The sequence below is a fragment of the Juglans microcarpa x Juglans regia genome, chromosome 6S, assembly GCF_004785595.1.
Source record: "Juglans microcarpa x Juglans regia isolate MS1-56 chromosome 6S, Jm3101_v1.0, whole genome shotgun sequence".
Classification (NCBI taxonomy): Eukaryota; Viridiplantae; Streptophyta; class Magnoliopsida; order Fagales; family Juglandaceae; genus Juglans; species Juglans microcarpa x Juglans regia.
The window spans coordinates 13,968,811-13,984,257 of NC_054605.1; the positions used below are offsets into that span (position 1 = coordinate 13,968,811).

General features: G+C 36.0%; 1 protein-coding gene across 1 annotated transcript; it reads left to right on the plus strand.

The window, feature by feature from the left end:
- The first annotated feature begins 2,892 nt into the window (after positions 1-2,892).
- LOC121237508 lies at positions 2,893-14,547 on the plus strand. Its single transcript, XM_041134252.1, has 10 exons — positions 2,893-3,209; positions 10,499-10,558; positions 10,638-10,677; positions 11,853-12,031; positions 12,172-12,210; positions 12,392-12,478; positions 12,733-12,793; positions 13,453-13,577; positions 14,084-14,175; positions 14,263-14,547. Exons 1-10 carry the CDS (start codon positions 3,162-3,164, stop codon positions 14,375-14,377), a joined length of 846 nt encoding a protein of 281 aa, XP_040990186.1. The 5' UTR covers positions 2,893-3,161; the 3' UTR covers positions 14,378-14,547.
- The last annotated feature ends 900 nt before the right edge of the window (positions 14,548-15,447 follow it).

Sequence of the window (15,447 nt, forward strand, 5' to 3'; positions counted from 1 at the left end):
AATTTATTTGACGTAATTTTTATAATTTTATAATTTAACTTATCACATAAAATCACTTCAATTTATAAATTTATTTTTTATTAAAATATTTCTTAATGAATAATATGCATGTACCTATATTTTAGTCTAATTAAAATCTAGTTTTGGTTATATTATTGAAATAAATATATGAGATAGTGTTCATTCAAATAAATATATTATATTTATTTTTTTATCCTAAATTAGAATTATATGAGATACTATTAATATTTCATATTTTATTATATTCTAAATTGCACCCTGTTTTTTTTTTTTTTTTAAATAATTGCACCCTAATTTGAGTTAGATAAAATCATAAAATTTGTTGTTAAATGTACAGCGACAGTTAGATAAAAAAAGGGTTAGATAAAATTTATAGTTTGAAAAATTCTTTTCATCAATTAATATTCATTTTTATATTTTACACTTATAATTTTTTATTTTTTATAAAATATAAAGATATTTTTTATAAAATATGAGTTATAACTGATGCATAAAATTTCTCGTTTATATACACGATGATGGCTAGACAAAGACAAGATAAAATATGGTTACATCAAATTTATATGTGTTAGATAAAAATAAAAGCTTACTGCTGGAGAAAAGGATCAGTTTATAGAAAGAGGCAGTGCTGTGGCTGTCCCGTCACTGCACACTGATGAGTGTATTTTGTACTTTTTAATTATTTTTGAAAAGTAAAAATCATAAATTCATTAAAAAATATTTTCTTAATTATTAAAGTAAAAAAAAAAAATCAAAATTGAAAGAATCTCGATGACTTTAGCTTTTTCCTATAGAAAGACGTTCAGATAAAATAATAAATACGATTGTTGGATATGTTAAATAAGGAAATAATAAAAAATATTAATAAGTGTTATTTTAATGGTTTAGTTAAACTTATATATAGAAAATGCATTATATGGATTTTAGGGGATACCGAAAGAGCATGCGAACTCCTTAGTTACCGTTCCGTTAAAATAATATCGTGCATTCAGATGGTGCTCGTAATTGTGAAAGCGTTTGTGACTATACCATACATCCAATGATTTTTTATATATTCCATTTATCTGAGAGTGGACTCAATTTAAGCATTTATCATCTTTCTATATTCCATTTCATTTATTAGATCTTCAATATTTTCATGAAATAAAAATTATGACAAGGATATATATAATCAAGTACAAAGTGAATCAACATTTACAGAAGGTTGGATATGTGACATTTAAATGATGGTTCGATATTCTTAACGTTTTCATTTAAATTATAGAGTATATATTAAAAAAAAAAAGACACGAATCAGTTCTATTATATTTAATATTATCTATACAACTTATGTCAATAATGGTAAATCTATTAAGATCCATTTTATACGATTCATTTTATGCGTATGCTACTCTTCACATCTTAATTATTTATATTTGTTCCACAATATTTAAGCTGTGTTTGGATATTGAGTTGAGTTGAATTGAGTTCTTTATAAATAATAGTAAGTTAAGATGGTGGAGTAAGTTTTGTATAGTTCACATAAGATGAGTTTAGAGTGTGTTTGAATGTTGAAGTGAGTTGAGTTGAGTTGAGTTGTGATGATAAAATATTGTTAGAATATTATTTTTTAATATTATTATTATTTTGAAATTTAAAAAAGTTGGATTGTTTATTATATTTTGTGTTGGGATTTGAAAAAGTTGTAATGATGAGTTGGGATGAGTTGAGGTGAGTTTGGTAACCAAACGTACCCTAAATGTGTTTGGATATTAAGATGAATTTATATGTATTTATGAGAAGTTGAAAAAAGTTATGGGTCCCACATGTAAATAAGTATTGAATTGAAAAAAATTGTGGATTCTATATATAAAAAAATTTTGAGTTGAGATGAGTTTAGTAATTTGAGAGTTGAGTGTTGAGTGTTTAGATGTTAGACTCAGTTTAAAATTAGATTGAACTGAATTGATCTCAATTAAGTCTAACAACCAAACGGGACCTAAAGAGTATTTGATACAATAAATACTATTAAACTTATTTTATAGGGACTTTATATTATAAACCTATATTTTTAACAACTGTTTTATAAATTAAGAAATAATTAATACATTTTATGAGATGATAGTATTTATTGATTAGTTATAAAATAATTATAAAAGAACAATAAGTTGAGCATTTTTCATATGTTTACATGTCTCTTGCTCCATATGCAATTATCTTTTCAAATGGACTTGTTTGGTCAAACGTATGAATTAAGTTTGAAAAAATTATAATAATTATATAAGATAAGATGAGAATATGAGTCTTATCTCATCTTGATAACCAAACCAAACCTTAACCATCATAATCTTTAAACCACGATACCACCAGTGGGTAGCCATGTTACAGGTTCATTTTCTTTTTAGTAATGCTATTCATCATCTTTTTTTTCATCATCTCATGATGTAGTATTAAATGATTGATTCATGAGTAAAATATAATTGATTCACGAGTAAAATATAATAAATAGTATATAATCATCTAATACTACATCATAAAATGATGAAAGGATGATGAGAAAGAAGATGATGAATAAATTTGTTATTTATTTTTTTACATCAAACTGTGATTTAAGTGATAAGTCATAACAGTGGGTTACTATGCTAGTCTATTTGAAGGTTTAGCTAGTCATAAAAGTTTTGCTGCGGTTCCCATTAAAATAAAAAATAAAAATAAACGACGACGTCTAAATTCGCTACTTCTTCAAACACGTCGAGAGTTGAGCCACAGCCAATGCAAATACGCCATGTCAGAAATGAAACACGTGTTTCATCCAATAAATTCCACGTCAACACAAGAAAAGAAGAAAAAAAGAAAAATCCGAAAAGCCAAAACTAAACCTGAACCGACAAGAACGCCACCATAAGACTTAATACCAGCGAAGTCCAGAGGTAAAAGTACTAAAGTGATTTGACGAAGATGGCTATTTTAGTAATTTGGCTTCCTGAGACCCAAAAACCCCTGCAGTAGGAAGTAGGAAATAATCGCTCGTCATTTCTGTACTTTGATTTCGATCCGATCCCATGAACGGAGCCCTGTTGAGAACTGAAATCTCGTAAAGAAATCGAACGACTTTCTGTTCGATCTTTCTCAATTCTGAGCTCTTCTTCCGTGATTTAGCTATGGCCGCACCGTTTTTCTCTACTCCTTTCCAGCCGTATGTCTATCAGGTACTCACTCCTTCGCAGTCTCGTTCTTCACTTTGATGCGTGTTCTTTTTTACTTTGCGTTCTTTCGGTTGCCAGAATTACGAAAATGAAGAATCTTGGTTTTTATGTCATTTTTACTGAAGCCTTTGTATGTGAATTAGGGATTGAGTTTGATTATTGGCGTTTGCTCCGTTTTGCTTTATTTGCATTGTTGAAGATTTTTTTATTTAGTTTGCTCTTTAGGGTTCAATTTGGCGGAGTAAATTGGCGTTTGGCATGGATATGTTGTGAAAATTATGTCCAAATTGTAGTTGGCACGTGTCGATTTCAACGACGTGAAATGTAAGTCTGTGAATGATAAAGATTAATCACATTTCTTTTAAAGAAAAGCTGGATCAATAGGATTATTGTTTTCAGGCTGATTAAAGTCTACCTACCTATGGTAGTTCGTCATTTTACCCCAAGATTGGTTGGTCAGTCATGTCATCCTAGATAGGGAGAAGTTTTTTTTTTTTTTTTTTTTTTTAATAAGAGGATTTTATTCCAAGTAAATAGGTATAGCTCAAGTACACATGATGTATACAATTGAGTACACCTAAATACAAGCTAGAACAGAACAGAACTAAAACAACACATTTCAAATATTCCCATTTCGAACAAGATTCTTCACCCAAAAACTTAAAAGGTATTAAAGAAAAACCCCCTAAGTTCCCCCAAAGAATGTTCACTGTCTTCAAAGCACCTTCCGTTCCTCTCCAACCATAGACACCAAATCAAGCACAAGGGGATCATCCTCCATGCTACTGCACTGCTTCTTCTCCTCCCAATACCCTGCCAGCAAGCAAAGAAGTCCACCACATGTATAGGCATCGCCCAAGCAATGCCCACCTAGCAAAAATCTCATTCCAGAACATCGTCGCCACCTCACAATGAAGGAAAATATGGTCAACAAATTTGTCATCCTTCTTACACATGTAACACCAGTCAACCACCAATAAATCTCTCTTCCTTAAATTATCCGTGGTTAAAATTTTTCCAAAAGATGCCAACCAATAGAAAAATGAAACCTCCCTTCCTTAAAGTATCGGGGTCCCGAGTGTATCGGGCATACTTTCTCCCATCACGACGGTGGCGCCACTTGCTCTAATGGCCGCCAATGCTACATAGACTTTTTCATCGACCATCGGCGACTCCTCTGGTGAGACTCCAACAAGGGTTCTGATGCCGGTGGTGGCAAAGGGGGAAATGGAGGCTCGGGAGGCTGAAGAGGAGGCTCGGCAGGCTGCAAATCAGGCTGAAAGTGAGATGTCTCCTTGGGAAGAAATAGAAGAAGTGGAGTTGGAAGAGGATCCAGAAGTGGGTCATCTCAACTCGAACAAATTACTCCTCTGGCTTAAGTGAACTGATATCGCCAGAGGAGGAGTTGTGGCAGCTGTAATTGGCTGGGGGGGTTGAGGGAGGATCAAGAACATCAACATAGGGTTTAAACGGTGCTGAGCTGTCGGGTTGTTCCTTAGAGATGGTGGTCAGCGAGATAGAGGGAGACAAGGAAGAAATGGTTAGTCCCATCCCGTTATGTACTCTCTCTCCTAGGCCAACTTTTAGATTAACATAGACTGGGTGTTAAAAAAAGTGGAGGATGTTCAAGGGTGTGTGGGGATATCATGTGCTGGGTTTGAAGACCAGTTTAAGGTCCTTTTTATTGCGATAGAGGTAGGGAGATCAATAGCCCTGGAATCAGCAGTGAAATAGGATAGGGAGTTGAAACGTTTAAAAAGTTCTATTAATTACGATAACGAGGAGGGAAGTGTGGGGAGGGAGAGGTTGAAGGGGAGAAAAGGGGGGGGGGGGGGGAATGGTCTTCTTATGAAGCCTAAAATCCTTTCTTGGAATGTAAGGGAGATCAATGACGTGAATAAATGCCTTCGCATTAGATCCCTTCTCCACAGCTAGAAAATTGACATTGTTTGCCTTCAAAAGACTAAGCTGAGTTGTATTGATAGAAATATAATACGTAGTTTGTGGGGTTGCTCCTTTGTGGGGTGGTGTTATTTAGCTTCGTTGGGGGCTTCGGGAGGTGTTATTTAGCTTCGTTAGGTGCAATAACACTATTGAAGTCCTCCATTCCGGCTCAAATGTGCTACATTCTCCCGAAGAGATCCAAGATCACATAGTGCAGTATTATGAAGACATCCTTGCTGAAAAAGTAGAATGGTGCCCCAAAACTTGATGGTTTAAGTTTTGACCAGCTCGATTCGGGTGTAGCAAGCTGGTTGGAGAGGCCATTTGATGAAGAGGAGGTACATCTAGTGGTGAGAGGTATGTGCAAAGATAAAACCCCGGATCCGGATGGTTTTTCTATGGCTTTCTTTCAAGAGTGTTGGGATATAGTGAAGGAAGAAGTGAAGCAGATTTTCCATGATTTTCATTCTAGTCATAAGTTTGAGAAGTCACTAAACGCTACTTTCATTACTCTTATCCCAAAGATAGCTGGTGCCTTTGAATTGAAAGACTTCCGCCCTATTAGTTTTGTAGGTGGGATCTATAAAATCATATCAAAGGCGTTAGCTAATCGTATGAGTTTGGTGATGGACAAACTCATATGGGTTAAATATTGTGTTTCGACCGCTCAATTTTTGGTTCTAGTCAATGGAAAATCATGTGGATTTTTTTAGACTTTGAGGGGTTTGAGACAAGAGGACCACCATCTCCTTTTCTTTTTGTTATTGTAATGGACGCATTGAGTCGCAGGGTGGAGGCTGCAGTAAGGGTGGATTTGTTGTTGGTTTTTCAGTGGGCAACAATAGTAATGGTGTTAGTTCCATTTCTCACATATTATTCGCAGATGATACACATTTTTTGTGATGCTGTTAGTGGCAAGATTCAAGTTCTAAGGGCTGTTTTGCTGTGCTTTGAAGCTTTTTCGGGACTCAAGGTGAACTTGAGAAAGTCGGAGTTGGTGCTGGTGGGGGAAGTGAGGAATATTGCCTCTCTAGCGGAGTTGTTGGGCTATAAAATTGTCTCTCTTCCTATGAAATATCTTGGGCTTCCCTTGGAGGTGTCATTCAAAGCAAAGAGTATTTGGGATGGTGTGGTAGAGAAGATTGAGAAAAGATTATCAGGTTGGAAGCGGTTATATCTATCAAAAGGGGGGAGATTAACCCTTATCAAAAGCACTCTTTCCAATCTTCTCACTTACTATCTTTCTCTTTTTCCATTACCGGTGGGTGTGGCAAATTTATTAGAAATCAAATTTGTGGGGTGGCAAATCGGATCGAAAAATTGTTTAGAGCTTTCTTGTGGGGTGGCATGGGGGAAGAAATCAAATTTCATCTTGTGAGTTGGCAAAGGGTGAGTTGTCCGATTGCGAATGGTGGTTTAGGGGTGCGAAATTTGTGCGTTTTTAATAAGGCATTATTAGGAAAGTTGTGGAGGTACCAAATGGAAGGGAACTTGTAGTGGAGAGAAGTTATTGATCGAAAGTATGGTAGTGCGTGGGGGGATGGTGTTCTAAGGAGGGTAAGAGGTCTTATGGAGTAATCCAATGGAAATTTATTAGAAAGGGGTGGAACAGTGGGTGATGGAGCAAGAACCCGCTTTTGGTTCGATGTATGGAGTGGAGAGAGCCCTCTTTACACTGTTTTTCCGGTCGTCTTCAACTTGGCTGGAAAGCAGCAAGTTGCAGTTTCAGAAGTGTTGTGTCGTACAAATGGGACTGTAATTTGGAATGTCACTTTGACTAGAAATGCCTCAGGATTGGGAACTTGAAGAGCTGGCAGATTTTTATAGCTGTTTGTATTTAGCGCAGTTAGGAGGAAATGAGAGTGATTGTATGTTGTGGATTCACGTGGAGAGAAAAAAGTTTACTGTTAAATCTTTTTACAAGGTTTTGACAGTCCAACAGCCCACATTCTTTCCGTGGAAGAGCATCTGGAAGGTTTTTGTTCCGTCTAAAGTCGCCTTTTTTACTTGGACAGTTGCACTTGGGAAGATTTTGACGGTTGACAATCTAAAGAAGCATGGTATGGTTGTTATAGAGTGGTGCTACATGTGTAAAAAGAATGGGGAATCGATAGATCATTTGCTTTTACATTGTGAGGTGGCTGGGGAGTTATAGGCTGGCATCCTTAGTAGAGCCGGGCTGAGTTGGGTAATGCCTAAGAGTGTGGTGGATCTATTAGCATGCTGGAATAAGCATCACAATAGCTCTCAACTGGCAGCATTGTGGCGGACGATACCTTTGTGCTTAATGTGGTGTTTATGGATGGAAATGAATGATAGGTGTTTTAACAACAAGGAGCATGCAGTGGGGGAAATCTGGAATTCATTTGTATTCTTTCTTTTACAGTAGTTTTCTGCTATTGTACTGAAGGGTGGGAATGTTCATGAGTTTTTATCTTCTTTCCAGCTTACTAGAATGTAATTACTTGTCTCACTTTGTTCATTCTATTCAATAAAGATTCTTACTTATCAAAAAAAAAAAAAATGCATTTCCAGGGATAATCTGTAACGCCATGACTGGTTAACACCTTATAAAAAGAACTCACAGAAAATCTGGAATTTTCTGCAGGCGCCCACATCAGACAATCCTCCCTGTTCTGATCAAACTTCATATCATATAATCTTCCAAAGAAATCAGAAATTTCACTTACTTCCCAATCCTGCACATCTCTAGTGAATACCATAGTCCAATGAAACATATTATTAGAAAAATGATAAGAATCAGCCATTGCAGCCCCTTTATCTCTAGCAATCTTAAAAATATTAGGATAAACATATTTAAGAGCTGAATCCCCACACCAAGTATCATGCCAAAAATAAATCTGTCCCATCCCCCACTTTAAAATTAATGTTTTTGACAAAATCCCCCCATCCCATCCGAATGGTGTTCCACAAACTCACCCCATACACCCCTCTTACTTCATTCGTACACCAACTCCCCCTCATCCTCCCATATTTAACATCCACAATATGTTTCCATAAAGCATTCCTCTCATTAATATACCTCCAAAGCCATTTCCCAAGAAGGGCTTTGTTGAAAAGCTTTAAATTCCGCACTGCCAATCCTCCACTAGAAACCGGAAGACAAACCTTATTCCAACTCACCAAATGAAACTTTCTTTCCTCCCCATTACAATACCACAAGAAATTCCGGAATAAGTTTTTGCATTTATAATGATTTCAAGGGGCTCCAATTATAACCTTGACTAGTATTTTCTGGTTATAGCCTAGATGTGGCTTGAATCTTTCCTTGAGTCTCCAATCCCAGCAAAAAATGTGAGAATTATGCTGTGCCACTTACAACATAATGGCATGAGGAGGATGTTTGAGACTTAAGGGAGGAGATTGAGTATAAGAGGGTAGTGAATGAGATTTCACATTGCTTGGAAGGGAGAAGTTTTTTTCGATTTATAATGATTTCAAGGGCTGCTGTTGTATTTTTGACATATGACTTGGGCGTTTCCTTGGATTGTTACATTTTCAACCTGCATTAATTTTATGAAACTACTAGGAGATTGTAATCTCTTAAAAGCTAGTTAGGTAAAGTATAATTAGGCTATCCACATGGAGTTGAATTGAAATTTATCCTTATCTTTTTTTTTTTTTAAATGAGATTTTATATAGATGTGGAGCAGAGTGGAAAGTGAAGTGATAAAGGTGCAAAGAAAGTCAATGGCAATAAAGGCAATACGAAATGAAGATAGGTCATTTGGGGCATGTGTTTTGGCCAAATTTAATTGAGAAAGTTGATCTTTCGAAAGTTCTTAATACTGTAGAGGGTTCTGATTAGGCTGCCAAAGTGCCAAATAAGTGAAACATATGTTTGACATGTAGCAAGGATGATGATTTTCCTGCAACCTGATGTTGAATGAGGTGACTAAGGTGACTAGTGACTGTTTGGTGTGCCGTGTAGCCAAAATGTTTGCTCGTAGGGGATAGACTCGTGTTTATTTTTATAACCCCAGTTGACATTAGCACTATGATGTTGTGCTCTTGATGCCTCTGGAGGAGCTTGGTGCAACTTGCACCAATTGCTTCTAGGTATGCTTCCAATTTGTATTGGTGCCTAAATGGATGAAGGCAGCCACCTTAGTGATCTCAATGGGACGACATGATTTTTCTTTTGATAGGTGTGGGCAACAGGATTTAGATTGCCTTGCCAGTAGAATCATTCCGAGAAATCGGCCAACAACTGTTTACAGTAGAAGTGATGTGCTTTACAGGCTGGTGGTTTCACAGTCATTTTATAAGAATTAACGAGGGAAGCATTGTAAAAGATATAAATTTGGTGAAAACTTTTCAAGATTGAGGTTAGGGAAGAGAAAAAAAAAATCATTTAGATCTAATTCAATGGGAATTCATTTAAAAAGGATTTGTCCTGGCTAATTTTTTAGGAATTAAACTCACTAAATATCATCCAAGTTGGCCATCGATTCTTGTGAAGGACTGCTATGGTTGACGTTTGTAGCATCATATGCATAATGTTATACATGTGGAGAACATAACCTAAAAAAGTGTAGGAAAAGTACCCATCACGCTTTTAGGCAAGGCTAGATCCAGTATTTGAATCTTTTGGAGTTTTTCTGTAACATAACCAATCCCTTAAACATAATAAAAGGTGTTAGCGCACAAAATGTGAGATTGGTTCCATTATATTCCTAAATATAAATTTGAACCATTATTAGCACACATAATACAGGATGTTGAATTGTATACTTCCTTGTATGCATGGAGTCTCTACTGAGTGCCTTTTTGTGTTTGGGGGGGCTTTTGTACTTTTATCTCCATTTTTATCTTCTATCTAATCCCAGGATTAGATATTTGATAAAATAAAAAAATATACTCTACGATGCTAAAGGTGGAAGCTCAAGTCGAGGGACAACTAAAGGGAGGGCATTATGAAGACGTTCTTGTAGAGGGAGTTTTGGGTGGAGTATTAGTCTTACAGAAAACAAGGGGTTGGGGTTGGAAAGTGTGTTCTATTACAATTCGGGCTTGGTGTATTTTGGGTAGTTTTTCACGGGCTTCTTGGGTCATTAGGAGCTCTCTCGTATGGGCTAGTTGTTTTCTTGTATACGTCCAGTATACTTGGTTACTCTTATTGATATATATAATATTTTTACTTAAAAAATCTACTCTGTATCAAACACTGCTAGAAGATTGATTATATGTGATATTTTATGGAGTCTTGTTTGATTTGAGGAGCAGGCATGCTTATGTTAAGCGATTTGTGCAAATACTGATGGTCCTTGATGTCTTTCACGCTGTTATTGCTGCATAATCTCATGCGTGATATTTTACCTCTGTAGAGTCCACAAGATACTGTGACACCCTTTCAGATTTTGGGTGGTGAAGCTCAGGTGGTTCAGGTATATGCATGATTATCCCAAAGTTTATAGTATTATTTTTTCATCTGTTCTTGAATCTTTAGAGCTCTCATATCTGCAGATAATGTTGAAGCCACAAGAAAAGGTTATTGCAAAGCCTGGTAAGTTGTCCAGCATGGGTTCTGCATTGTATGGTCAATTCTGTTTTAGTTTATTAGTCTGACTTCAAGCTGTAACCTTATCTTTTTACCTTTTTCTTTTTCCTCAAGTTTTTCCTACATATTTTTGGTGGTAGTGGTGTACGTCTATATAAGCTTAAGTTCTACCACTTATCTATCCAGTTTAAATTCTTGAACTTGATACTACAGTAGTCAATTAAGGAGGTTTTCTAAAAGATGGGACAAGTATGATGGAGACTTGGTTGGTTCTTGATGCCAATTTGCTGCTGTTTGAGGGTCAAGAGTCTAGATGACACTTTGTTAGCCTTTTCTGTCCATGGTTCGCTTCAGGATGATGGATTGATGCAGGAGCATCTTTGCCCAAGGCAAAGAAGGCCCCTCGCGTATTGTATATTGACCATCAGCTAACCCAAGAGTGTTCGTTCTATGTTATGCTTTAAATTACTGTCTTTAGTATTCTTGAAAAGGTCGTGTGACTTGTAATGAAGTTGTATAGTTAAAATCTTCGTACTTGTTAAAAAAATGAAGTTGGATGGTTAAGATTTATTTCTTCTATGAAAGATGAAAGGCTATGATTTAGGGTTAGTAAAGACTATCATAAATTGCCTCTTTTGCGTCATTGCCCGGGGTTTTTTCTTCTCTAATAGATGGATTTCAGATTCAGGTTTCTTAGTTCCACATTCTTTTGTTATTTGGACTTGCATATCGATCTCCTGCTAAACATTGTTGAGGAAGGTTAATAATTAAAATTACTTCTCTGTGATGTTCTTAATAGTCTACGTGCAATTTTAGAATTTTATTTTCTCTTTTAGCAACTTTGCCATCCCATTTGCTAGCCCAATAGATCATCTGCTTGCAAAATACACTAGATTAGTATGAGAGGGTGGTAAATGGCATCCCACATTGCTCGAGTTCGTTGATAATAGATGTTGAAATTTTTATGGGGTTTTCTTCATATCCAAGAGTTATTTTTTATTTTTCTAGAGTGGATTGTGGATTATATTTGACATATTTAATGAACCTATATTTGGTTTCTCTTTCGAGCTATAAATATTTGTTTTCGTAAGTCTTTTGAGCTATAAATATATATAAATATAAATATATATATATATATATTTATATATTGGTGTTGCAACTGATATGTGGAAAACTCATAGGTTCCATGTGCTTCATGTCTGGGTACATTGAAGTGGAAAATGTTTTTATCCCTGAAAATGAAGTAGGTATGTGGCAATGGCTTTTCGGGAAGAGTGTGAGTAGCATAGTTTTTTGCAATCCTGGTTTAAGCGATGGGTATGTTGGAATTGCTGCACCTTCTCTTTCAAGAATTATTCCGGTATGTGTTTTTTAGACATACTGCATTTCAAATCTTTTTTTCTTGCTCATTTTAAGCAGGCATGAGCGATGATCCATACTTGCAATCACATATAGCTAACTGTAGTCTTGTTATGTGTTTCTGGTTCACATTATATACAGATTGATTTGGCAATGTTTGGTGGAGAGATTTTATGTCAGGTAGAGATAAATTATTTGCATTGGTTGCTTCTATGTTCAGCTAAAGCTTACAATTCTTTTCTGGTATTTCCCATTCTGCAATGAGCAACTTTGGATACTGTGTTTTATGCTATACTCGCCTTGTCCTCCCTGCTTGATATCTGTCGGCTAGTTTTATGTGACGGTTGAAATTGATATGTAGCCAGATGCATTCCTTTGCTCCATCAATGATGTGAAGGTCAATAATACAGTTTATCAGAGGGCACATAACCTCATCACTGGGGCTGAGGTGAGATATTTGGTACTGTCAGATTTGTTTCTTCTTCCTTTTTTTCCAGATGAGTTGGCTTCTTGCCATTGCTCCTTCCAGCAGTTTAAGTTATATGTTTTTTTTTTCTTTTGCTTTCTTTCTTTCTTCCCTTTTTTTGAGTCTCTTTGCATTGTAATTTGTTTCCTGGGTCTCTCCATTTTGTGGTATACACCCATTTGGTGGACATGTAAATGTTTCTTTTCATGGTGAATAATGTCTCAAACTTCTTACAGGGTTTTCTGAGACAGAAGCTATCGGGCCAAGGGTTAGCATTCATACTTGCTGGTGGATCTGGTATGAACTTTCTGAATCATTTATACAATTTAGAAGATTTCTTACAAGATCTCTCCATTTCTAGATTTCGGCCCTGCCTTGGCCTTGCAGGGAAAGTGCTGGGTGGGTTCAGTAAATTGAAAATACAAATTTAGATGAGCCTTTTGTATTTGTGTTCAAGATTGTCTGTACCAGGTTGTGCAGATTTGCTTGTTCCCTTAAAAAGATAAATTACATTTTGTACCCCCAACTGCCATTTTTTTTTTTTTTGCAGTCTGCTCAAACTATAAAACTGACACAGCACTAACTGTCAGATCTCAACCAAGTGTAAATTGCCAAAATTTGGCAGTTTAGTTTGTCAATTATCAGTTTTGGTAGTTTATGGTGCCTATCATTTTTTGTAGTTAGCGGTGGTGCATATTGTAAAAAGGGAAATGGTTCAGGGGTTCTAAGTGTAATTCCTCCCCCTAAAAAATAAAAAAAATAAATTATTGGTGTCAGTTTTCTACATGAACACAATGTAGTACCCTGGATCTCCTCTGTTTGGCTGATTTAGAGCTTGTTTCTGTTTTGGTTTTTAGCACTGCCTCCTCCGTCTTTCTTTGTATGTGCCTAATTACTTCTTGATTGATTGTTTTACACCTGGAAACTAACCATCCATGGATTTCTATGTTGGCTAGTTGTACAGAAAAATCTTGAAGTGGGTGAGGTATTAGCTGTTGATGTATCTTGCATTATTGCCCTGACAACATCAGTCAATGTGCAAATCAAGTACAATGGTCCTATGAGAAGAGCTGTTTTTGGGGTTAGTTTTCAATTTTCCATCTTGTTACTTTTGGCATCCTTTCACCTTTTTGCTTTTTGTTTGTTCATCAAAACCCGTTAATGCATAGTTGGTGCTTTAAAAATGTAGCCCGGGGAGGTGGGGGAATAAATCGTTGTATTTGTAGCTTTACCCTATTGTGAGACACAAATGAATAGATATTGAATAGTTATTTATAAAGTAAGCTGGGTGAGTTAAGCGCCTCAATTGTATATGGGGCTCCACATCTAATGGCGGAGATTCAGGAAGTTCTGGGGCTTCCCAATAAGGTTGGCCACCCTTTCTTATTGACGATATTGGGCATGGTGATGATATTGAGCTTTTTCTTCAGTGGTTGCATTATCTTGCAAAGCTGAATTGGGCAAGTTTGATGCCGGCAATTTACACGATGTTTTAGAGTCCGGTGATTCCAGTAGCTGTACGAAAAACACGCTCAATTCTTTCCATTTTCCAATAATGTGGTTTTTCTGTTGTGTTCCAACTTTCAGGGTGACAATTTGGTAACGGCTGTTCTAACAGGACCAGGCATTGTCTTCATCCAGAGTTTACCCTTTCACCGACTCTCTCAGCGCATTGCTAGGTAATGTATTTTTGCATTAAACCCAGGGGGGCTAGTGATTTCTTCTGATTCCCATTTTAACTCGATGAATGTTTTACCTGGTTGCAGGGCTGTTACATCCCCTAACATGAGGGAAAATCCAAAGTTCTTCATTCAGATAGCCATTTTCTTTTTTCTGGCATATGTTGTGATTGTATCTTCATTAATCTTGACCGATGTGTGACTTAATAGTGTCTTTTTCTTTTTTCGTCCCCCTAAATTTCATTCCAAGAAAAAAGAAAACCCTGCGAGGAGTGCATTTGGTTAGAATGATTTGGATTTAATTTTGGATTTCAAGTCTATTGATTTTAGAATTCCTTGTTTAGATGTATATTAGAAACGAATGGATTTGAAGATACAATCCGTGTCATCTACTACACATAAAACCATGTAGAAAATGGATAGAGTCCAAAACATTTTGCTCTCTTTCAAAATTATAGGATCAATATTTCAATACCTAAAATGTATCTCTGACTCTTAGAATTGGGGACGAGACTGTAAAATAAATTATTCACTTATGCGTGTAAGGTTTTAATTTGGAGAAATCCTTTAAAGCCATGTTTGGTCTTACCGCTGTCCAAAGAGAAATGTCTCCTAAAAACATTGTGGAACAACGACTTCTCCCTTGTCTCTAAGAGCATTGACATTGGCCTAGCCAATGCTAAAGTTAAAATTTGGTTAAAACTAGATGTTTTGCCTAAAAGTTAAAGCCAAAGCCATTAAAGTATAACCCCACATTGGACTAGGTAACCCAGGGATACTACTAAAGTGGTAGTCTAGTTGATACAAGTTGATATTCCATGGCTTCGAGGTCATGAGTTCGAGTCAAGTTATAAATTGAAACCACTTGTGATGGTAAAGCCCGACCTTTGGGCCATGTGGATAGGCATTGAAATAGCTAGATACTTTCGAGGTGCTGCGGTGACGAGCTCTTCTTTTGGACAATAGCTATGGCTCAAACTAGACATTCTGCAACGGGGAGGAACTCTTATGGTCATGCTCATGGAGAATTGCTGCACTGGTAGCCTCTGCCTCTCCTTTGTGCGGGGAAAAAAAAAGAAGCCAAACTAATAATATAATATTATTTTTTTAATAATAATATTTTGTTTTAATTTTTTTTCACATTTTGCAATTATACTAACTATATTAATTAATAATTTAACTTTTAATTAACTTATTGTTTCCCAACTATTTGTTTTTTTTAACCTAATTATCCAACATAGACCAAGTCTACAATTCTTGTGAGGAATGTCT

Coding starts and splice junctions, on each gene's coding strand:
- LOC121237508 (XM_041134252.1), top strand. CDS start 3,162: ATGGCCGCACCGTTTTTCTCTACTCCTTTCCAGCCGTATGTCTATCAG. Junction 3,210..10,498: donor TCCAGCCGTATGTCTATCAG/GTACTCACTCCT, acceptor TTACCTCTGTAG/AGTCCACAAGATACTGTGAC. Junction 14,176..14,262: donor CTCTCTCAGCGCATTGCTAG/GTAATGTATTTT, acceptor ACCTGGTTGCAG/GGCTGTTACATCCCCTAACA.